The sequence below is a fragment of the Sorex araneus genome, chromosome 5 (assembly GCF_027595985.1).
Source record: "Sorex araneus isolate mSorAra2 chromosome 5, mSorAra2.pri, whole genome shotgun sequence".
NCBI lineage: Eukaryota > Metazoa > Chordata > Mammalia > Eulipotyphla > Soricidae > Sorex > Sorex araneus.
Window position 1 is genome coordinate 84,431,523 of NC_073306.1, and position 24,294 is coordinate 84,455,816.

At 51.2% G+C, this 24,294-nt stretch overlaps 1 protein-coding gene across 1 annotated transcript; it reads right to left on the reverse strand.

Moving 5' to 3' along the window:
* Nucleotides 1-1,166: 1,166 nt before the first annotated feature.
* Nucleotides 1,167-24,027, reverse strand: SYT11 (synaptotagmin 11). The gene is made up of 4 exons (XM_004619296.2): nt 23,725-24,027; nt 16,772-17,598; nt 6,878-7,001; nt 1,167-5,508 (listed from the first exon to the last, which is right to left on the reverse strand). The coding sequence occupies exons 1-4, from the start codon at nt 23,756-23,758 to the stop codon at nt 5,198-5,200; spliced, it is 1,296 nt and encodes a 431-aa protein (XP_004619353.1). The 5' UTR covers nt 23,759-24,027; the 3' UTR covers nt 1,167-5,197.
* Nucleotides 24,028-24,294: the final 267 nt, after the last annotated feature.

Consider the following 24,294-nt stretch of genomic DNA (forward strand, 5'->3'; position numbering starts at 1 on the left):
AGGAAGGAAAGAAAACAAAGCAGGTGGTATTCTTTTTTTTTGCTTTTTGGGTCACATCCGGCAATGCACAGGGGTTACTCCTGGCTTTGCACTCAGGAATTACTCCTGGCGGTGCTCAGGGGACCATAAGGGATGCTGGGAATCAAACCCAGGTCGGCCTCGTGCAAGGCAAACACCCTACCCGCTGTGCTATCACTCCAGCCCCAGCAGGTGGTATTCTTTATTGGTCACTCAACCCCCTTTCCTCCTCCCCAATGCAGTGACATTTCCCACACTCCATTTCCATGCTGGGTTCCAAGTCCATTCTAAATGACCTAAAGAGAATTCCTTCCTGGGGCTGGAGAGATAGTACAGTGGGTATGTGGCCAGTTCGGGGTTTATCCCAGCATGGTCCCCTGAGCACCACCAGGAGTAATTCTGAGTGCAGAGGCAGGAAGTAACCCCTGAGCATCAACCCCTGAACCCAAACAGATCAAAACAACAATCAAAAAAAGGTAATTCTTCCAGGTAGCAGGCAGGGGAGGGGGGCGGGGAGAGAGAGAATTCCTTACAGGCTGGAGAGATATAGTAAAGCATGCAAGGTGCTCGCCTTGTGTGCAGCCAACCCCAGTGGAATCCCCAGCACCATGTAAAGTCCCCTGAGCCCCACCAGGAGTGGGGCTGATTACTGCTAGGTGTGGGAAAGAGAGAGAAGGAGGAGGAGAAGAGAGAAGGAGAGAAGGAAGGAGGGAAGGAAGGAAGGAAGGAAGGAAGGAAGGAAGGAAGGAAGGAAGGAAGGAAGGAAGGAAGGAAAACCACTGTCCTTTATCTTTAGCCCCCTGAGTGATGATTTTTTGTTCATTTTATTTGAAAGGGATGGTAGGCGAAATAGGATAGTGGTTAGGACACTTGCCTTGCACAGGGGGGCCCAGGTTTGATCCCCAGCAACCTTTAGGATCCCCTGAACCCCTCCAAAAGTGAACCCTGAGCACAGAGCCAGGAGTAAACCCTGAAAACCTCTGGGTATAGCTCATAAGCAAAACAAAAGAGGAGGGTGGGCCAAGTAACTCTGGGACCCTCTCCTTAGAATCTCCTGTTTGAATGGGAATGTTTGTGTCAATCAGAGTCACCAAGCTTCTAACCAAGCAGGTGTATTAATGTGAATAGACAGGTGTATAAGTACCAGGTGTATTTAATGTGAATCAGTCTTTATTTTGCACTGGTGCGGTGCATTAACAAATTCAACATACAAGATAGCATTACATAGTTGTAGGTTAGCGGTACAGCGTTATGCAATGTCACACGATTTAGGTTAGCTTCTTCATTGTTTTTTTTGTTTTTGCTTTTAATTTGACACGTTTTATTTTTGAGTTTCATTTTTACAAGAGAAGACACAAGGTAAAGAAAGACTACCACATTGGAGAAGGGTCAATGGTGAAGGCGATGTCACTGTCACGGCCGGAATCAAAGCCTTCTCGGGAGAAGGACTTACACGTTTCCTGTCCTGAGCAAGCCACCCCGTCCATCCCACACACCAGTTTGAGCTGCGACTCCACACACTGGCCATGTGCATCTTGGCTGAAAGTTTAAACCAACTTTTGTCTTTTGGGGGGGTGGGGAGACACCCACAGTGCTGGGGGATGTAGGCAGGCAGGGTCACGGTTGAACCCTGCAGATGCAAGGCGTGCGTCTGACCACTCGATCCAGATCCCACATCCCCGGATCTAATGCCTGGGCTTTTTAGGGGGGCCACACCTGGCGATGCTCACAACTTACTCCCATGCTCAGGAGTGGCCCCTGCGGGTGCTCAGGTAGTATCAGGAATCAAACTAGAGTTGTGCCAGAGGGAGATGCTTACAAGCCGTTACCTTGCCTTCCCTCTGACACTCTCTTTGGCCCAACCCTGGCTGCTTTTCAGCCAATTTGAATTGAATCTGTTGTTAGCATGGTAGTCAGAAGCCCTAGCCTAGGAATGCTAAGATTCTCTTAAGGACACAGTTACAGCATCCTGTTACTGTTTTTTGCTTGTTTGCTTGGGGTCCACACCCCAGCTGTGCTCAGGGCTTACTCCTGACTCTGTGCTCAGGCATCACTCCTGGCAGGCTTGAGAGACCATACAGGATGCCAGGGATTGAACCTCGGCTGGCCACATGTAAGGCAAGTGCCCTACCCACTGTACTATCGCTCCGACCCATATTACTGTCTTAAAAAATAAAACCCAACCCTCTGGCTTCTACACCTGCTCCACTGAGAACAGAGCGAAGGCAGGCGAGGGGCTTCTGATCTGGAGAGAACCTTCTGTCTTCCCAGAGGACTCGTGCTAGCCGCAGAGAAGGAATGACTCTTGGAAGACTGGAAGTGACCATTCCCCCACCCACTCCTGACCACGTGCCTTGTGCAAAAACTAGATTGTGCCTCTCTTGTCTTCCCGCTGACGTGGGGGAGGGGGTTGTCCCCCTCCGTCCTGATCACTTGCTCCGGGAGGAACAAATGGAAAAAGCCAAAGTAAGTGAGAAACTTTGGGACCACAAAGTCAAGGCCACGATGACCAGGCCTGAGGTAGGAGGAGGCAGGAACCCTGACGGCCTGCCTCTGGGCCTTTCATTCTGAGAAAGGCATGGAGGCAGCAACCAGGCTACAAAACTAGGGGGTCCCCCCTGGCACCTCACCACCCCCAACTGCTCAGCAGACCCAAAGAATGCAAGGAATAAAGCTACCAGGAGGGGCGAGGGTGGGGTGAGGCCAGGTCCCCAACTTCAGTCAGAAGGCGCTCAAGGCACCCACGGGGGACAGGGCAGGTTCTGCCCCGCCGCCGCCGCTGCTTTGCATTGTTTCTGGGAAGGAAACCTCAGTGATTTCTGATCTTTCCACATTAAGGCGATGAGGAGGAACCATTTACGTTTCTTCCTAACGGGGCTTCAGAATGCTCCTGTCAGATGTACGTTAAACTATCTCAAAATGCATTTTTAGAAATCAAAAAATTATTTTTCTCTACGTATGATACAGTATTTACATTCTGTGGAGTGCAGGAAAGACTGGTGGCGTGAACCGAACAGATGGTGGGGGTGAGCCAGGTGCCGGCCTGGGGGCCGCAGGCCCCTTGCACCTGCTCGACTTTGCCAAGAACCCAGAGGAAACACAATGGCCAGAGGATCTGAGGGGAAGATAGGTTTCAAAGGCCCGAGAACAAAGGGAACATCAAAGGTGGTGTGGCCACTCACCCACAGGGCGCAGGCATTTTCACCCATGGCAGCAGGTTAGAGATGGTCCCATGAGGACGTGGGCCTTCCCTCGGACTATAACCCTGCAGCCTCCGTTCCAGCTGCTGTTTGTGAGGCCTTCAGTCTGCCAGAAACACCTCCTGCCCATCCGCTCAGCTCACTGGCAGCCAACATCTGCCATGGGAAATGTCTCCACCCTGAATCCTAATCCCAGGAAGAGGGATTAGGCCCCCATCCCCCTACCGCCCACGTCAGGAGGACGACTGAGTGCTGAGGGTCGCTCCTCAACTCCTGAACCCCAAGAGCTAAGCACTTTTTTGAGGGACAGTCTTATTTTTGTTGTTGAATTTGGTTTGGCTTTTTTTTTTTTTGCCACACCTGGCTCTGTTCAGAGCTTACTCATGGCTCTGTTCTCAGGGATCTCTCTTGATGGGGCTTTGGGGGCCACATGCAATGCTCGGGACCGAACCTGGGGTTGGCCACATGCAAGACAAGTGCCCTACCCACAATACTCTCTCTCCCTGAGGGAGTCTGGAGAGTCAAGTTTGTCTTCAGTATCCTTTTTGTCACACTGTTAGTTTTAACAGCCTCTATTTAGGAAAAAAAAAATGTTTTTTGGTGGGGATTTGGGCCATACCTGGGGGTACTTGTGGCTTACCTCTGGTTCTGTGCTCGTGAGTGACCCCCTAGTGGTGCTCAGAAGAACATATGTGGCACCGGGGATCAGAATGGGGGTGGGGCAGATGCAAGGCAAATGCCTTCCCCTGTAACTATCTTCTAATTCGCTAGTAAGAGTTTTAAGAAGAATTTCTGAAGGTCCTTTCCCTTATCAAGGAAAAGAAACCACTTCAAAGTGCCTTGGGAAATCTCTAAGGCTTCCCAGCAGTCAGCATTTCTGGAAAAGCAGAGGCCAGAGTCCCACCCTCCTCATCCCAGGCCGATGACTGCAGCCCAAACCCCTGCAGAGGGGCTGGAGCTGCAGCATCTTTCCCACCACCGGGGAGCAGCGGGCTGTGTGCCCTACGCTGTTTTTATTTACTTATTTATTTTTGGCTTTTTGAGCCACACCCAGCGAAGCTCAGGGGTTACTCCTGGCTCTGCTACACTCAGGGATCACTACTGGCTGTGCTTGGGATACTTAAGAGATGCCGGAGATGGAACCTGGTCGGCCACATGCAAGGCAAACGCCCTACCTGCTTGCTACCACTCCAGCCCCTGTGTCCCTATTCTGAATTGGGGTCTCCAAAGCTTGTCTTAGAGAGTCCCAAGAGTGTGAATCACATCCCCCCTGACCTGTGTGGTGCGCCCACGTGTGTTCTCTCTGGTGGACAGGGCGGCCCCCCAGCACAGAAGCCCCGTGGGCAAACAGGACCCTGCCTGCCGTCACTCCACCTGCACCACACTCCAGACCTCGGGGTCAGCCAGAGAGCAGAGATATTGAGAATGAATGGGGAGGGGAAAACGGGGTGAGAAAAACATGAGATTTTACAAGAGCAAAATATTCTTCTGCAGAGGTGGGGAGTGGCACACCTCTCCAGAGAAGCCCGAGAAGAAAAAAAAAAAAGGCCAATTTTTAGGTTATCAGCAAATACGAGATTCGGCACAAAAACACAATTTTCATGGATTCAAACCCATAACTTGATATTGGCAGTTAGGTTAATTTCTTCAGTTTGTATTAGACATGCAAGATAAGGTTACATTGTTATATATAGATTTGTAAGAGGTCCTTCCCTCTCTCTTCTCTTTTTTTTTTCCCCATTGAATAAAACAAAAAAGAATCTCTAGTGCCTTGCAAAGGAGGAAAACCATCGTCACTAAGAACTGATCTGCAGTATGGTCCCGGGGAGAGGGTGGGGTTGGTTTTGTTTTGTGGGGCTTGTTTGGTTAGAAATTTTCTAATATAGCTAAAATGAGGTTGGAGTCCACTTTTGTCCGGGGTATTCCCCCACCCCCTGCCACAGTGCCCCCAGCCTGGCCCGGGGTGATGGCGGCTGAGATTAGTACTCGCTCAGACTGTGCCACTTGGCCACCGGCTTGCGGGGGCTCTCACACACCTCCCTCCAGTGCTCGGCGCCCCCTGCCGTCAGGCTGTGCGCCCCGAGGATCAGCCTCCCCACCACGGCGTTCTTGGTGGTGCGGTCGAAGTCGATGACCAAGAACTCGATGCTGATGTCGGGCAGGAGGTCGCTGGGGATGTCGTAGATGAAGGACTCGTTGAAGACGGGGTTCAAAGTGCACTTCTTCACGTGGGTTTTCTTCTTGGCGATGCGCTTCCTGCCGTAGTAGACATTCACCTTGACGTAGGGATCTGTGCCCCCAGGGAGTGGGGGGAGGGGGAGAGAGAGAGAGAGAGAGAGAGCAACCCATGACACAGGTCCCTAAGGGGGAGGTTGGTCTGGAGGCTGAGGGCCTACCCCATGGTTCTTAGTGATTATTTTTCCATTGTTGTTTTTAGGCCATACCTGGCAGTGCTCAGAGGTCACTCCTGGCAGGGCTTGGGGACCCTCTGTGATGCCAGGATCAAACTGGGATCAGTCTTGTGCAAGACAAGCGCTGTCCCCTTCTCCCAGGCCCAGTCCTTAGTGATCTAAGAACCAGGATGGGAGGCACCTGCAGTGGGGCGTGGGACCCACCTGCGGGCTGGAATAGATCAACTCTGCAAGTCAGGTTCAAGAAAGCCCGTGGTGTTGAAAAGCATTTTCTAAGGCCCAGGGACGAAAGGATGGGGGGAGGGGCGCGGGGTGTGTGTGTGTGTGTGTGTGTGTGTGTGTGTGTGTGTGTGTGTGTGTGTGTGTGTGTGTGTGTATACTTCTGGCTCAGGGACGAAGGGATGGGGGGGGGCTGCAGTGTGTGTGTGTGTGTGTGTGTGTATGTGTACTTCTGGCTCTGTGCTCAGAGATCACTCCTGGTGGGGGTCAGGGGACCCTATGGGGTACCAGGGATTGAACCTGGGTCAGCTGCATGGAAGGCCAGTGCTGACCCCACTGTCCTGCCTCTCCAGCCTGGATGGTCTTTTTGAAAAGTCTCCGTCTGAGATAAGAGCTCTGGGGCTGGAGCGATAGTTCAGTGGGTAGGGCCCTTGTCTTGGATATGTCTGACCCGGGTTCAATCCCGGCATCCCATATGGCCCCTCAAGCAGTGCCAGGAGTGATTCCTGAGTATAGCGCTGGGAGTAACTGCTGAGCATCGCTGGGGTGTGTATCAGAAACAAAAAGAGACAAACAAAAGAGCTCAGTATATGACCTGTAGACCCTTCACCAAATATAAAAGGCCCTGTTTGTTGGCACCCCCAAATACCTCACCTGATGAAGGAAATCTACTGCACCCAGCTTTTCCTCTCCATTGGAGAGAGAGGGGAAAAAAAAGAGAGAGAAGAGAGGAAAGACTCATGGGAAGGGGATGCTTCAAGTGCAAGGAACTGACGTCCCTGGATTGAACGGTTTTGAGATGGGCTCCTCTCAGACCTCAGAAGTAGGCTGAAGGGTCTGGGGGGATGGAGCAAATGAGGTGAGCTCAGGCTTTGCATGTGGGAAGATAGGGCTCAATCCCCGGCACCACATGGTCCCCCACAGCCCAGCATCTCTGGGAGGGAGCCCAGAGCTGGGGCAAGCCCTGAGGACAATTGGGTGTGGTTCCCAACCCAGCCCAGAAAGAAGTAGGTTGAAGTAAATAGCTGCTACCTGAGAGACCGGTGATGTCCATCTTCGGCAAGTGTCTGGCTTTGAGGACCACCACTGTCATTCTCTGGGCCACAGGCTGGTATGACAGAGACACCTGGAGTTCCCCTCTGCTAATGCACTTCTGGGAAGAGAGACAGCAGGTGAGAGCAAGGCCGAGGGAACAGGGGAGGAGAGGCTGTAGGGAGAAGGCCATGTGGCCAGTTTCCATCGCACAGGACTGACCAGCCCCTTGAACATCGGACAGGAAATGTTCCCACTGTGTTTTGTATTTCCGATAACAGACCCAGTCATTCCCGGGGAGGGGTAGTCTAGTGGTGAGTACAGACCTCTTCTCTCTCTCTCTCTCTCTCTCTCTCTCTCTCTCTCTCTCTCTCTCTCTCTCTCTCTCTCTCTCTCTCTCTGTATTTTGGGCTACATTTGATAGTGCTCAGGGCTTCTTCCTGCCTGGTGGGGCTGAGTGACTATAGGTGGTGCCAGTGAACAAACCTGTCAGCCAGCCACATGCAAGCTCCTTACCCACTGTACTCTCTCTGGCCCCTCATTTTCCATCTTTAAATTTCATTCTAGGCTCTATTTTGAGCTTGGAAAATGAAAATTTATTTTCGTTGAGAGAGTAGAGCAGATAGGATGCTGGCCTTGCGTTCAGCCCACCTGGATTCAATCCAAGCACCCCAGAGGGTCCCCCAGCTCTGCTAGAAGTGATCCCTGAGTGCAGAGCCAGGACTAAGTCCTAAGCACAGCTGGGTGTGACCAAAACCAAATGAAAAACCAAACCAAAACAAACAAAAAAAAACCCTTGAGGGGGCAGGGAGGTAGCTCAGAGGACTGGAGCGGTGCTTGGAGTGGGAACCTGGACTGCAGAAGCCCCAGGTTTAATCCCTGGCCTGCAACGCTTCCCAAAGCACCAGAGGAGAGAGTCTGTGGGGGATGATGATCTGGGGAGCAGCCCCTGCATGGCAGGTGTGGCCCCAAACCAAACCCAAACCAACAGCGTTAGTCCTTCAATCTGTATCTTCTTCTAAAAGGCAGGTATGTGCTGGGAATCCACTGCACTATCTCCCTGGCCCCTTTTTCTTTTTCTTTTTTTTTTTTTTGTTCTGAGCTACACCTGGTAGTGCTCAGGAATTACTCCTGGTGGGGCTGGAAGGACCATATGAGATGTTGGCGGGGCTGGAGCAATAGCACAGCAGGTAGGGCATTTGCCTTGTACACAGCCGACCTGGGTTTGATTCCCAGCATCCCATATGGTACCCCGAGCACCACCAGGAGTAATTCCTGAATGCAGAGCCAGGAGTAACCCATGTGCATCGCCGGGTGTGATCCAAAAAGCATATGAGATGCTGGAGATTGAAACTGGGTTGGTCGAGTGCAAAGCAAGTATCTTGCCTGCTGTGCTATTGCTCCAGCTCCAAGTAGATTATTTTACTGAAAAAAAAAAAAAGGGGGGTGGGGTGGGGCTGAAGCAATAGCACAGTGGGTAGGGCATTTTCCTTGCACTCGGCTGACCTGGTTTCACTTCCCAGCATCCCATATGGTCCCCTGAACACTGCCAGGAGTGATTCCTGAGTGCAGAGCCAGTAGTAAACCCCTGTGCATCACTGGGTGTGACCCAAAAAGAAAAAAAAAGTGAAGGGAGTGAAATGTACCACAAATTGGGATGCAGGTGAATACAGAATAAAGTGCATAACTATAAAAAAAAAAAGGGGGGGAGGGCTACTGGAGCAATAGCACAGCAGCTAGGGTGCTTGCCTTGCATGCAGCTGACTCAAGTTCAATGATCACATCCCATATGGTTCCCTGAGCACCACCAGGAACAATTCCTGAATTCACAGCCAGGAGTAAGCCCTGAGCATGGCCAGGTGTGACCCAAAAACAAAATGAAAAATGGGGGAAATAGGGGTTAAGGCACTTGCCTCGCATGAAGTAGAGCTAGGTATTGATTCCTTGCACCACATATGGTCCCCCTGGGCAACACAGGAATAATCCCTGCGTGCAGAGCCGGGAATAGACCTTGAGTGCATCCAGATAAGACCCCTCCAAAAAATAAAATAAAAATATTTCTTGGATCTCTATTCATCCAAGTGGCATATAAAAACATCTCTCATAGGGCACAGAACATGATTAGCTGAAATTTAAATAAGCCTCTAGCTTTTTAAATGAACTTACAAAGACGATGGACTTATAGCTATTCTTATTGTTTCTTTAGGGGGGGCCACACTTAGCTGTGTTCAGGGAATGACTCCTGGCAAGAGTCAAGAATGCAGAGGTGGGGCTGGAGAGATAGCACAGCGGGTAGGGCGTTTGCCTTGCACTCGGCCGACCTGGGTTCAAATCCCAGCGTCCCATATGGTCCCCTGAGCACGGCCAGGGGTAATTCCTGAGTGCAGAGCCAGGAGTAACCCCTGTGCATCGCCAGGTGTGACCCAAAAAGAAAAAAAAAAAGAGAGCAGAGGTGGTACCAGGGATCAAATTGCAGTCGTAGTTGGTTGTGTGCAATGCAAGTGCCCTACCCCTAACCCACTGCTCTTTCTAGTACTGGGTTTGGTTTTTTTTTTTTCTTTTTGGGGTCACACCCGGCAATACTCAGGGGTTACTCCTGGCTCTGCACTCAGGAATCACTCTTGGCGGTGCTCAGGGGACCCTATGGGATGCTGGGAATCGAACCCGGGTCAGCTGCGTGCAAGGCAAATGCCCTACCCGCTGTGCTATCGCTCCAGCCCCTAGTCCTAGGTTTTGTTTTTGTTTTTGTTTTTTTGCTTTCTGGGTCATACCCAGCGATGCACAGGGGTTAGTCCTGGCTCTACAGTCAGGAATTACTCCTGGCAATGCTCGGGGGACCATATGGGATGCTGGGAATCGAACCTGGGTTGGCTGCATGCAAGGCAAACGCCCTACCTGCTGTGCTATTTCTCCAGCCCCTGGGTTTTGTTTTTTAAGCTACACCTGGCAGTGTTCAGTGGCTACATCTGGCTCTTTACTCAGACAGTGCCCAGGGGACCTGCAGTGCTGGGACTCTAGACCCAGCCTCCTCCTTGTAAAGCATGTGCTACCTACCCACTGAGTCCCCCAAAAGAAGGACTTTTGAAAATGTTTTCATGGTTTTTCTTTACTACAGTGAAATCACACATGGCATCTTTTCCCATAGCATACACAGAGTCAGCCCTTGAGTATATCAGCAGGAAGATCTAATGAGTTTAGAATTATAGGCTGACTTGAGTACTTTTTTTTTCTCTTTCTGACACAAGAACATGATCAATCAGAGAATGCAAATTCATTTTTTCTCTTAGTCATAGACAAATGGAATCAGGAAGATAAACCTTCATTAAAAAAAAAATCAGGGGCTGGAGCGATAGCACAGTGGGTAGAGTGTTTGCCTTGCACGTGGCTGACCCGGGTTCGATTCCCAGCATCCCATAGGGTCCCCTGAGCACCTCCAGGAGTAATTCCTGAGTACATGAGCCAGGAGTAACCCCTGTACATTGCCGGGTGTGACCCAAAAAGAAAAAAAAATAATCAGGGCTTGAGAGATAGTACAGTGGGAAGCGTGCTTGCCTTGCATGCAAACGACCCAGGTTGGATCTCCAGCATCCCATATGGTCCCCTGAGCTACAATGAGTGCTCCTTGAGCACAGAACAAAGACTAAGCCCTGAGCACTGCTGGATGCGGCTCAAAAACCAAACATAAATTTCCCAGGTTAAATCCCTGTGACCCCCCACACCTGGACCCCCATGGGGCCTTGGGAACTAGACAGACAACTTCTGCTTAGCCTTTTAATCATATTTGCCCCTAAAATCATTCCTCAGACCATTGTTCTCCCTCACCCCAGCCCACTTTCGTTGTGGGCCATTTTTTTCACGGGCAGAAGGCCCCCTTCTCTGCAGCTCCTTGGTGGCGTGCAAGTGTGCAGTTGGAGGCCCCCTGAATGCCATTTCACTCTACATTGAGGGCTTCAGGCCCCACCTCTCCCCCTTCCCTCTAATTCCCTCTGCAGGCAGCTCTGTCAAAGGCTCTTTCTCAAGGGCCCTTTGTGCTGGGCTGAGAGTGAGCTGTTTCCCAGCCCCTGGGTCTAGAGAGGCAAATACAGAGTGTGTGTGTGTTGGGGGGGAGGGGGCAGGCAGAAGGATAAGGGGAAAAAGACTTTGAGCTTCTCCTGACAGGGCTGGGAAGTTTCTCTCTCCGGAGCCAACTCTCTCCCACGGTGGAAAAGCAGAACAGGAACTGAGGGCCTCAGGAAGACACTCAGAGGAGGGAAGAGATGAGGGTCATCCTTCAGGCGGGAGAAATCTCTGCCCTGGACTTCGCCTTAACCACAGCCCTTTGCCCAAAGCGGTCTCCTGAATCCTCAATCAATCTTTGTTGGGGCCTGAAGCCATAAGGGTCAGTCAGTTCCTTAGAAATCACAAGCATGGGAAAAGCAAAGAAACAAAACCCCTAATGTTCACCGATTCCCTCTGGTCTGGTCCCCACTGTACACGTGGGGCAACTGTCTTTATTGTTTATTCCTTTACGGTCCTGGAAAATGGACATTCCTTTCTCTTTCTCTCTTTTCAGATCCTCCTGGCTAGACTGCATGACCTCTAAGGTCCCTGGGAATTCTGAGACTTTAAGAGCCTTCTCATTCCCATGACCACTGTCCCAGGCCATCAAGACCAGAGCTGGCAGCCGAAAGGGAGGAAATGTTCTGGGAACAATGACCCAAAGGAACGAGAAAGAATCCAGCAGCCAGCCGTCTATACTCCACTGTGAATTACTTCTTTCCTGCTGTCTCGTCATTATCCCCAGACCTCTCTGCACAGCCTTTCTCCTTACGAGGAATTGTTTATGGGAAAGATAATTTATTTTAATGTCTCTCTAAATAAAATATTAGGGGAAAAAAGCTGGAGTTAAAAAAGTAAAAAAATAGAATTATTTTTAGAAATGTTTTGGAACTAGATAACTCAGTAGGTCGGGGGTAACCCCTCAGCCTGCCCCCTCCCCAATAGTAAAATAAGAGAGATAGTTCTATATAATATGCAATACTGTTAAAGGAGCCACACCCAGCAGTGCTGTGGAAGGGGGACATGTGATGACAGGGACCCAGCTCAGGGCCTTGTGCACCACTTGAGCCACATCCCTGGCCCTGTAAGAGTTGTGGGAATGGAGGCTGCAGAGATAGTACTGTAGGGAGGCATATTGACCGTGTATGCAGCTGACCCTGGTTCCGTCCCCAGCATCCCATATGGTCCCCTGAGCACCACCAGGAGTGACTCCTGAGAGCAGAGCCCCCAGAAGTAAGCCCTGGGCACAGCTCGGTATGCAACCCCCCAAAACAAATAAAGAGTTGTGGGCAGTTTGGGGCTACACCAGAGATACCTAGGGCCACTCCTGGTGGTGTTCATGGGACCATATGAAGTGCTAGAGATCAAACTAGGTAGGTTCGGCTGAGATGAGTGTGAGGCAAGTGCTTGACCCCTATACTGTCTCTCTGGCCCAGGAGTAAATTTTCTTGTTTTGTTTATTTTAGGGTCACACCCGGAAGTGCTCAGGGTTTATACCTGGCTCTGCACTCAGGAATTACTCCCAGCGGGCTTAGGGAACCATACGAGGTTCTGGGGATGGAACCCAGGTTGGCTGCATGCAAGGCAAGCACCCTACCTGCTTTATTATTACTCTGGGCCCTCGAGGGTTAATTTTTAATGTGTTTATGTTTCTGAATGTGCATAAGTTCTGAGAATGCTCTTCAGAGTGACCTCATTGGCCCTTGAGATCTAGCCGAGAGGAGACAGAGGCCCAGAGCTGGATGGTAACAGGGACAGAGCAGGAAATGATAAGTCTTGAGCACCTGTGGTTGGTTAGTTGGGTTTTTGTTTGGGGGCCACATCCGAGAGTGCTCAGGGCTTACTTTTGGCTCTGTGCTCAAATATCACTCCTGGCAATGGTTGGAGGACCCTGTGGGGTGCCAGGGATCAAACCTGCATCTACTGGGTGTAAAGCAAACACTCTACTCATTGTACGATCATTCCAGCCCCTTCCTGGCCCTCTGTTCATTTATTTATTTTGGTTTTGGGGTCACACCTGGCTGTCCTCAGGGTTTACTCCTGGCTCTGCACTCAGGAGTTACTCCTGGGGGTACTCAGGGGAACCATATGAGATGCTGGGGATCAAACCCAGGTCAGCTGCACACAAGGCAAGAGCTACCCACTGTACCACTTCTCTGGCCCTGGACCTTTTTAAAAACCTTGTTTTGGGGCTGGAGTGATAGTACCACAGGTAGGACATTTGCCTTGCATGTGGCTGACCTGGGTTCAATCCCCAGCATTCTGTATGTTCCTCCGAGGACCATCAAAAGTAATTCCTGGGGCTGGAGTGATAGCACAGTGGGTAGAGCGTTTGTCTTGCACGTGGCTGACCCAGGTTCGATTCCCAGCATTCCATATGGTTCCCCTGAGCACTGCCAGAAATAATTCCTGAGTGCATGAGCCAGGAGTAACCTGAGCATCACTGAGTGTGACCTCCCCCCCAAACAACAAAAACCCCACTTTTTTCTGTGCTATACCCAGCAGTCCTCAGGGCTTACTTCTGCCCCTGTGCTTTGGGATCACTCCTAGAGTGGTTTAAATCAGCTGTATGCAATGTAAGTGCCTACCTGCTGTAATATCCCTCCGGACCCCTCCTGGGCACCTTTAAGTAGATTGTACTCACAAAGCAGTAGCCAAGACAAAAAGTGAGGGGGTGTTTTTGTTTTGTTTGGAGAATACACCTGCATGTTCAGGGGTTACTCCTGGCTCTGCACTAAGGAATTACTACTGGTGGTGTCTGGGCCCCATATGGGATGATGAGAGTTGAACCTCGGTTGACCATGGGCAAAGCAAGTACCCTATCTGCTGTACTATTGCACTAGCCCCCTTATTTTCTTGGTTTTGAAGGTGAATTTTAGCAAGAGACAGGAAACGCAACTGCAACTAGGGGTAGGGAGTTGTCTCAAGAAACACAGTTCTCACCAGCCTCTACCCAGGAATCTTTGGACAAAGTCCCATTTGCTAAACAGCACTTTGTACAGAGCAGAAAGCATGCGCCTTCCAGCCTGGGGCAGGGCAGGGCAGCACTAACCGGCGAGCCCCCCCGCAAGGACGGCCTCTTGGCTGCATGGGGAGAATTTAGGGGGGACCCTTGGCAGTTACCCACTGGGAAACAATGGCATGAATGACAAAGACTGCTGCCACCATCAGCACTGGGTGGGGAAAGCAGGAGGCCAGGGAGGAGAAAGGCATCCAGGGGCCCGTCTGGGGCCTCTCCCAGGCCTGGCATCGCTTAGAACCCCAGCCCTGGCGTCTTCCTCCATGAGAGAGTTAATAAAGTGGAAAGAGACTTAGCCAAGAGGCCCCTGGCAGTTGAGCAAATGCCATTGTCTGTGCTCCTGGATTCGAGGCTGCTTTGTTCCCAGCTCAGATTTTCTTGCCAGTCTGGGTCCAACAGCAGCTTGGCCCAAAGACACCCTCCGTGCTCAGCCCCGGCTGTGAGTGCATGAGTGTCTGGAGACGTCCAGCCAGTTGATGGTTTCCCCGAGACTGCGGGTACCAGAAGGTGTTGGACAGGACCCTACTGAGAGGGCAGCTGGGCAAGGAGGGACACAAGGAGCTGCTGCGGGGAGTCAGGAAATGGGGAGAAGGTGGGCAAAAGCCTGAGGAAAAGAGATGGGAGAGGGTTTGCACACTGCCAACTGCACCAATCCCAGGAGCCAGATATGGTCCCCCTGGCAGAGGGATCCCTGAACACAGCTGGGTGTGGCCTCAAAACAAACAAGTGACTTGGGGAGAAGAGTTGTGGGGAGGAAGTGTCTATGCCTCCTGATCATTTTTCTGTTGCTAGTTTGGGGGCCATACCTCAGGTTTAAGGCTGACTCCAGACTCTAAGCTCAGGGATGACTCCTGGTGGAGGGGGTCAAACCCGGGTCTGCCAGGTACAAGACATGCACCTAGCCCACTGTACCCTGGCCCCTGGGGTTTGCACTGGGATTCAGGTCTGACTCCAAAGTCTTTTCTCTTTAACTACCTATGTCCTGAGAGAGGAATGGAGAGGTCAAACTGTCACCTTCTTTCAGTGGCACCTATCACACTGTCAGTAGGGTAGCTGGGTAGCTGTCAAGAGTGTCTCCTCCACTAAGTTAAATCTCAAGGACAGTCACATGCCAGGCGTCTGTCTCATCTGAGCCAGGCTCCACTGCCTCCGTTGACGGGAAACGTCAGGGTTACATAACTCACCCGCCTCAGCTCCAACGGGGTATGTGATGTCACGCAGCTCGGGAGTCTAGAGCCCGTGTTTATCACAGAGCTACACCACAACCTCCCCTACCGGGGAAGACCCCTACTGGGGGGCTGAGGGGTCCATCTCTCTCACCCCTGAATTCACAGTGTGGAGGCAGGAGAGGGAGGTGAGAAGGAGGGATCTCATCCCTGTTGTAATACAAAGGAGGAGAGGGAAGGAGGTCTGTGGCAAGGGGCTGGCGAGAGGCCTGGCTTTTATATATGTGTGAAACCCTTCTGAAATAGGAGACATTTACCAAGACACGTCTTTGGTGTTTTGTTTTGTTTTGAGGCCACATCCAGTGATGGTCAGGGGTTACTCCTGGCTCTGCACTCAGGATCACTCCTAATGGGCTCAACAGACCAAATGGGATGTCAGCTGCAGCTGCGAACAAGGTAAGTGTCCTACCCACTCTCCTATCTCTCCAGTCTCATCAAGACCCATCTGAAGAGGACTAATTTTTCCTTTTTTCATTTTTTGGATCATATCCAGTGGCACTCAGGACTCACTACTGGCAGGACACGGGGGACCATATGTGGTGCCAGGGTTGGAACCTGGGTTGGCCATGTGCAAGGCAAGAGCCTTACTTGCTGCACTATTGCTCCAGCCCTAAAGAGGACTCCTATAGTATTCCTAGGTGGGGAAAGGGAGTCTGGAGCTGTTCTCAGAGTTTCTCGCTGGAAGAGGATATAGTCTTTTTTATTTTTTTAAAGCTTTTTAAAAATTGAATCATTGTAAGATAGACCATTACAAAACTGTTCATGATTGGATTTCATCATACAGTATTCCAACACGCATCTCTCCACCACTGTACATTTCCCAAAACCAGTGTCCCCCAGGTTCCCTCCCATCACCCTCCCCCCCCACTGCCTGCCTCTATGGCAGGCGCTTTTCTTCTCTGTGTCTCTCTGTCTCTGTCTCTCTCCTTTTTGGGCATTGTAGTTTGCAGTATTGATACTGAAAGGTTATCAAGAATATCCCTTTACCTACTTTTAATAAACACTCAGTTCTTGTCTAGCGTGATCATTCCCAGCTATTACTGTCATACTGGTCTCTTCTCTATCTTACCTACCCTCAGCCCCCACACACTTGTGGTTAGATCCAACCACTGACCAGGAGGACACATTCTTTTGAAGGAAAAATGAGTCTCCATATCTGTTTTCTTTTTTTTTGGGGGGGGTCACACCCAGTGATGCACAGGGGTTACTCCTGGCTCTGCACTCAGGAATCACTCCTTTTGGTGCTCGGGGGACCATATGGGATGCTGGGAATCGAACCCGGGTCGGCCACGTGCAAGGCAAATGCCCTACCCGCTGTGCTATCGCTCCAGCCCCTCCATATCTGTCTTGAGGTGAGAGTCAAGCTGGATAGAAGAACATTCATTGTGTGAACTTCCAGAAGTTCCCTGGCCCTCTCTCTCCTCAAGAAGTTGCTTCCAGGAGAGGCTTTCCCCTCTCCTCCTCTCTTTCTCCTCCCTTTGCCTGCTCTGCTTGTCCTCCACAGCCAAGCACATTCTAGCACATTTTAGCAAGTTCTCAGTGCCTTCTAGCCATGTGCTCCCAGTCTCCCCTGCCTACCACTCCTCCTGCTGTTCTCTCCCTCCTTACCTGGATGTTCCTTTTGATGATGTCCCTGGTCAGCTGGACCTTGCCGGTACTGGGGTCCACCCCGGCCAGTGGCACCATGACCTCCCCAATGACGTCATCCCTGGAGAAGCGATCGAAGCTGAGCACGAGGAAGTGCAGCACCAGGTCCTGCAGCTGGCTGTAGGGAATGCCGTAGAAGGTGAAGGTCTCGTCGAACACAGGGTCCAGGGTCTTGCGCAGCACCCGCGTCTTCACCCGGTGCCGCTTATCCGGGAGGATGGTCATTTTGATGTAGGGGTCAGAGCCCTGGGTCTGGTCGTCCATCACCGGCAGCCCGTGAGCCTCCTGGATTGTCACCACCAGCGCTTTCTTGGGGAAGTTATAGTCCACAGAGAAGGTGAGGGAGCCGAGCATGACGTCCTCCTCGGGAGAGGAGGGGGACGTGGTTTTGCTCTCGCCAGGGGTCAGGCCAGCATTGGGGCTCCTCAGCTCTTCCCCATAGTCCACTTTGATGGGTAACTGGTCCACACACGCGCCAGAGCCAGGGCCCCTGGCACCCGGGGCGCGGCCCAGCAGGCCGGCCTCGGCGGCGTCCACCAACAGATTCCCTCGTCCACCTTCCCTCCCTGGGCCATCTTTGTCTCTCCGCACTTTGATGATTTTCTTTTTGTTGCTGAGGGTCTCTGGGTATATGCTGATACCTTTGAGCATGTGGATAAACTTGTATGGCGGGGTCTTGTGCTTTCTCTCTGCCTGCTGGTGGCAGCATGTCCAGACAAATACGGTCACCGAGACACACACCACCAGCACAGAGGCCCCGATGAGGCCGGCTACCACTGGTGACACATCTGAGAGGGGAGACCAGAGAGTTGTCAGCAGGTGGACCTCAAGCCCTGTTCAGAGCTCCCCTGTGGGGTGCTTCTGTGTCCCTCCAGTTTTTCTGCCCCCCAAGTCCCCAGTCTCCAAAGCAAAATTTGCCCCCTGTGTTTTTAAGCATGATTCCTCCTTTATGTGTGTTGGTGGGCTGGGGGGGAGCGGGTTGGATGACACTGGTTGGGCTCAGGGCTTTCTCCTGGCTCTATGCTCAGGGATTACTCTTGACAGGACTCAGGGGACCATTGGGGTGCTGGGGATTGAACCCAAATCAGGTGCCAGGCTAGAGCCTTCCTAGCTGCACTCTTTCTCTGTACCTTCCCACACTCTCTAATCCATCCTGGCTCTTTCTTTTCCAGAAAACCATCCCTGATGTGCTAGACCTGGTCAGCTCATTGACCTCTCTTTCACATAAGCCACCCTGGAGTGTGAGAAGGTCCTTCTTCACAGAGGGTTCAACTCACCCTGTGGTTTCAGGGGGATAGTCCAGAGTACTCTACCACAGGGTTGCAAAGAGAGAAGTGACCACTGGACTGTGGTTGAGTGGATAAATGTGGGGTAACTTAGTTTCTTTTCTTTTCACCTGGGATAGAACCCAGGACTTCAAAAATTCAAAGCCTACACTCTGCTCTGATCCATCCCTGGGATTAGGGTTGGCATTGGATGGGTTTGGTAGGGTGGTGGAGGGTGGTAAAAATAATGGCTATGGGCTGGAGTGATAGCACAGTGGGGAGGGCGTTTGCCTTGCATGTGGCTGACCAGTGTTCAATTCCCAGCATCCCATAGGGTCCCCTGAGCACCGCAAGGAGTAACTCCTGAGTGCATGAGCCAGGAGTAACCCCTGTGGAATGCTGGGTGTGACTCAAAAAGAAAAAAAAAAGGCTATGTGGTAAAGAGGAAATTCTGGGTCTAAGGACTTAAAAAATCGGCAAAAGCTTAACTCCCAAGTATTTAAAAGACAAATATTTTAAGTGGAAAGAATAAGAACTGGGGGGCCAGAAACACAGTACAGTTAGTAGGGCGATGGTGCTTGTATTGCAGGCAGCCAACCTGGGTTCCATCCCTGCATCCCACATAGGGTCCCTAAGCCTCACCAGGAGTGATCCCTGAGCACAGAGCCAGGAGTAAGCTCTGAGCACTGCTGGGTGTGACCCAACCAAACATAATTAGGTTTGGATTCTTCTCCCTGATCCCCTGCACCCCCCAACACATCTTTTTAATTGGGATTAGACCTTATGGTTCTAGATAAAGCCTCTAGTTTTCCATGTTATGTTTTAGGGGAAGACTTGGATGTCAGGGAGAATAAAGGAAATAAGTGTGATCCCAGAATATTCTAAAATTCTTCCAGGAAGCTTCTACCACCGGGTTCACTGCCTGGCTCTGTTCAGACCTCAGAGAGATAGTTCCTGACTATTTCGACTGAAGTGATCTCCCAACCTCTTGCATTATTTCCTTCATTGCTCTTGTTATCCTGGACATACATGTATTTGTCAGTCCTTCCTCCAACAGAAAGGTAAGTGACTCCCTTCCTCTCTTCTTATATAGTTCTAGGTCTTAGAACAAGGTGGCATATAGTAAATGTTCAGTGGACAAATAAATTCAGTGAACAAATGAATTCAGTGAATTCAAAATAGCTGTCACAGAAAGGGAAAATAATATAAAATAGCATGGTTACTTTAACAGATACAAATGCATTATTCATTTGACTTTCACACCTGATCTATAGGGGCCAGGGAGCTAGCCCTGGGAGTAAGGCACTTGTCTTGCAAGTGGTCGACTCTGCTTTAATCTCTGACACCACATACAGTCCCCTGGCTACCTGCAGGGGTCATTTTTTTCTGTTTTAGTAAAGCAAGGTAGTTTTTAAAATGAAAACTTAGAAAGATATGAGAGGATGGGGCCAGAGTGATAGTCCAGAGGGTAGGGCACTTGCCTTGCACATGGCCAACCTGGGCTTGATCCTCAGTATCCCATATGGTCCCCCAAGCCCACCAGGAGTGATCCCTGAGCACAGAACCAGGAGTAAGCTCTGAGCACACGGGGTGTAGCCCAATAACAACAACAAAGGTGAAAGAGGAGAGAAAGAGGGGAAATGTGTTCAAGAGAGAACAGGGGCAGCAAAGAGACAGACACAAGCAAGTGAGAGATGTGTTCAAGGGAGAACAGGGGCTTGAGGAGAGGCTTAGTTCTTCCCCTTTTAAGGTTTGGGATGGAAGACCATCTAATTGAATTTTACTTGGGTGGGCAGGTCCGGCACTGGTTATAAGTCCAGAAAAGGTTGGAAGACAGATCCTACTCGGTAAAAAAGAGTCCAAATATTATCACTGCCTCACAAAGACCAGCTTGGTTCATAAGGCAGCAAATCTCCAGTTGAAAACTCTCAAACAGTGGTACTACTTATATTCTTTCTTTCTATGGTGGGGGGTTGATTTGGGGGCCACACCTAGTAGTGCTCTGGGATCACTCCTGCCTGTGGTGCTCAAGATACATATGTGTGTGGGGGGTACATATGTGGTGTGGGAATGAACTGGGTTGGCTGTGTGCAAGGCAAGTTCTTTAACTCCTGTCCTATCTTTTTTTTTTTTTTTTTTTTGCTTTTTTGGGTCACACCTGGCGATGCACAGGGGTTACTCCTGGCTCTTCACTCAGGAATTACTCCTGGCGGTGCTCAGGGGACCATATGGGATGCTGGGATTCGAACCCGGGTCGGCTGCGTGCAAGGCAAACACCCTCCCCGCTGTGCTATTGCTCCAGCCCCTGTCCTATCTCTCTTCCCCTAATCCCGAGGTCTTGGTGGAGTCAAGATCTGCAGCCTACAATGCCCCAACTTTCACTGCTGAGCAATAGAGGGTGTGTGTGTGTGTGTGTGTGTGTGTGTGTGTGTGTGTGTGTGTGTGTTGGGGTGGATGGGGCACAAGAGAATTCTTGGGGCCTGAGAGAGTAGGAGGTGAGGAACTTTGCATGTGGAAGCCCCTGGTTCTTTTTTGTTTTGTTTTGTTTTGGGGTCATACCCAGTGATTCTCAGGGGTCTCCTGGATCTACACTTAGAATTACTCCTGGTGGTGCTAAGGAATTATAGCTGTATTATTGTTCTGGTCCCTGACTGGTTCTAACCTGAAATCCCCACAACACATATAGTCCCCTGAGTACTGTCAGGGCTTACCCTTGACCACAGGGCCAGGAATACCTGACCACAGGGCCAGGAATAGGCCTCACGTGGCCCTAAAACAAAACAAAACCAAAAGAGAAGAAAACAATTCTCATATATCAGAAAACAAAAGAAAAAAAGCAACAGAAGCTTTATCCCCCATAGTCGCTCAGGTTAGATCTATTCTTCTCTTCATCTGAGTATTCCTGAAGCACTGCCTCTTTCTCCTCTACTCAAGACAGTGAGCTAGAAAAATCAGATTTAGAAAGGCAGAAGCTTCTCTCTTGCTTCATCCAAAAGCTTTGTGGGTAAAGGAAGTTGGAAACTAAGCACTGTTGTAAAGTAGCTATAAATTGCAGTGACCCTGATGCTTGCTCCTTTTGTCTTCCAAGGTCATGGATAATTGGATCATTGGATCATTGAGTGTTGGTGTGTCTGTAAAAGCTATGGAGTTTGAAATAAAGTATTGTAGGAGACCTCAACAAGTCTCAAGTGACAGTTGGGTCACAGAGATAGGTACCCACTCCAATGTACTGTCTCTGTGGTTCTATGGTATACTTGCCTTGCACACAGCCAACTCAGGTTTGATTCCCAGCACCATATGTGGTCCACTGCGCCTGACTTGGAATAAATCCTGAGCATAGTGATGGTTCATTAAGAAGCATACGCTCTCACTGTCTGTAAGGAGATATTTGGGCTATGCCCAACTTTCTCAACCTCTGATCAGAACTACATTGGCTTTTCTTTAACCAAAATAACCCTTTCCTGTCAAGTAAGCCAGTAGTATATGGAAATGAGAATGAACTTGGGTTTCAATCCTGACATTACCCTCACTAGCAAAGTAATTTGATTTCTCTGAGCTAGAAATATATACAATAATGCTTATCCCACAGCATACTTATAATCCCACAGGATGTTTATAAGAGCCAAATAAGATGGAATATATAAAAGACTGATATAATTTTGTTTCTTGGGGCTCGAAAGATAATACAAGTGTCAGTTCCTAGCTCAGGTGTGGCCCAAACTGCCCCAAATCTTTTGTTTTCTTTTTTCTTTGGGCTACACCTGGTGGTGCTTAGGGTACCATTTGTGGTGCCAGGGATTCAACTCCTATAGAGAACCTACAAGGCAAGTGCGCTACTTGCTGTCCTATCTTTCCAGCCCTGTCTTTTCTGGTACCACTAATAGCTCCCTGATGGAAACCACTAATAGTTCTTCACAAATCTATGTTCTAAGGATTTCAAACTGCAATTAGAGAAAAAAAAATATGTTGGAAAGAGGGCATGAGAGGCAATAAAAAAAAAAGCATTAAGAAAATAACAGTGGTCACATGACCACAAAAGAAACTTGCACTTTGAAGATGACCACAGAAAGAACAGATTCAGGTGGAGAAGGGCTGGAAAGGTGTGTGGTCTGGGAGTCTCCCTGTTGCCCAGGGTCAAGAGCACTTTAGCTACTGTTCATTTCCATAAACCTCTTACTCCAGAGAAAACTCATTTCCTGATTGGTTTGGGGCTCCACCCAAAATCCTGGAGTCTGGACACACAAACATTCTAGATTTTTTTTTTTTTTTAATTTTTTGGCCACACCCAGGGATGCTCAGGGGCTACTCCTGGCTCTGCACTTACAACTGCTCCTGTTTCCGGTGTTGCTGTGGATCATACAGAATGCCGGAATGCTGGAATCTAACCTGGGTCGGCCATGAGCAAGGCAAGCGCCCTATCTGCTGTTCTGCTGTATTATCTCTTTGGCCTTCCCACTTTTTTTTTTTTTTTTTTTTTGGCCTTTGGGTCACTCTTGGCTCTGTGTTCACAGATCCCTCCTGGCGGGCTCGGGCCATTCTATGCATTGCTGGGGATTGAACTGCAGTCGGCTTCGTGCAAGGTCAGCGCCCTACCTATTCGTTGCACTATCTCAGCCCCAGGGATGGGTTCTTTAAAGAGAAAAGAAGGAACCCTGAGCCGCGGTATAACTGCAGGAGATATGCAATACTTCTGTGGATCAGAAAAAAACTAGGAAGCTTGGCTCCCGTGCATCCTTTGGAGAAAACAAACGCGGGCACCCCCAGCGCTTTTCCCCCGCCCCCACCCACACTCGCGGATCTTGCAGCCCCGGCGCGGAGGGCAGGGCCGCACGCGGCTGTCGGTGACGTAATGCTGCCCGGGTACACAAAGCGGCGCCCCTCCCCCGCAGGCGCCCGGTGCCCCCGCGAGCAGCGGCGCGCCAGAGCTCCAGGGTTTGAAACAGCAGCCCAGGAGCGCGGGGAACAAAGGCTCGGCCAGGAGCGTCGGGGCGCTGCCGGGAGGCCCAGAAATAGGCATCACGTCATCCGCAGCCCCGCAGCGCCCCGCGCCATTCGCGAGCACCGGCGCGGTCCCACCATTACGGTGCAGAATACAACTTGCAGGGTTCGCGTAGCCTCCCAGCCCCAGCCCCGCGCCGACCGCGTCGAGGAACTGCCGTCCCTTTGCTCCCCACCCCCGCAGCCGTCTCTCCCCCGAGGCCGCCGCCGCCCCTGGCCGCCCGCCACGCATCCTCGGGCTCCCAGCTGCCATCTTGCGGGCCCCATCCCCCCGCCACCTCCTCCCCCGCGGCCCGAGCACCGGGAGGGGGAGGAGGGGGCACCGCCCTGCGTGCCCCGCGGGCTGGGGCACGGCCTACCCCCGGCTTCTCCTCCCCAGAGGAGGGGTGCGTGTCCCCAGCCGCGCTGAAGGTGCACCACACCATGTTTTTAGCATCCCGGCCCTCTCCACCCTCCAGCGGCCCGTGGTCCCCCACGGCTGCAGCACCCACTCAAGTTTCGGGGCTCGCCACTGACCGCGAGCTGCCACCACAGGCCCAGTTCGAGCAGGGTTTCCCCCGTGAAGGCCCCCCCGTTTCATATCTCACTCCCCCGTCCAGGCGCTGGGCGGTTTAGACGACCCCCCGGCTTAGGTTGCCCGACCCTACTTACCAAAGCTAGGTCGGATATTGGTGATCTCAGCCATGTCGTAGTCAGAGGTTATTTGCTAGAAAGGCTTGTGGAAATGGTCAGACCACTCTGGGGGTCCCCGGTCAGTGCCGAGGGCTCCCTCTGTAGAGCGTCTGACCAAGGGAGGGGAACGATATCCGGCGGACGCCTACTGCGACGGTTTGATCCCTGGTGGCCAGCTGCGTTCGCCTCTTAAGATGCTCCAGGGATGCTCTGAGCGAAGGATGCAGGTGCAGCCAAGCTGGTCCTGATGCGAGGTAGGCTCCGCCTTCTTCCGAACGGCCCTCGGCAAAGACTCCGCCCCCGTCCGAAAAGTTCCGGAACGCACGTCCCGCCCCTTTCCGGAAGCTGTCAGGGAATGAGCCCCTCCCATCGCCCACACTTTCCTAGCGCCTGAGACCTGGCCCCCTAGAGAGCTTGGGGGTCTCTAAAGCAAAAATTTGAAAGCCCGGCGTAACTGTAGGTATATTCGCAGGTCAGATCTGTTAAGAGATCAGATCCTATAGATTTGTCATTCCGGTTCCCTGGGCTTAAATTGCCGCAGGCTATTCT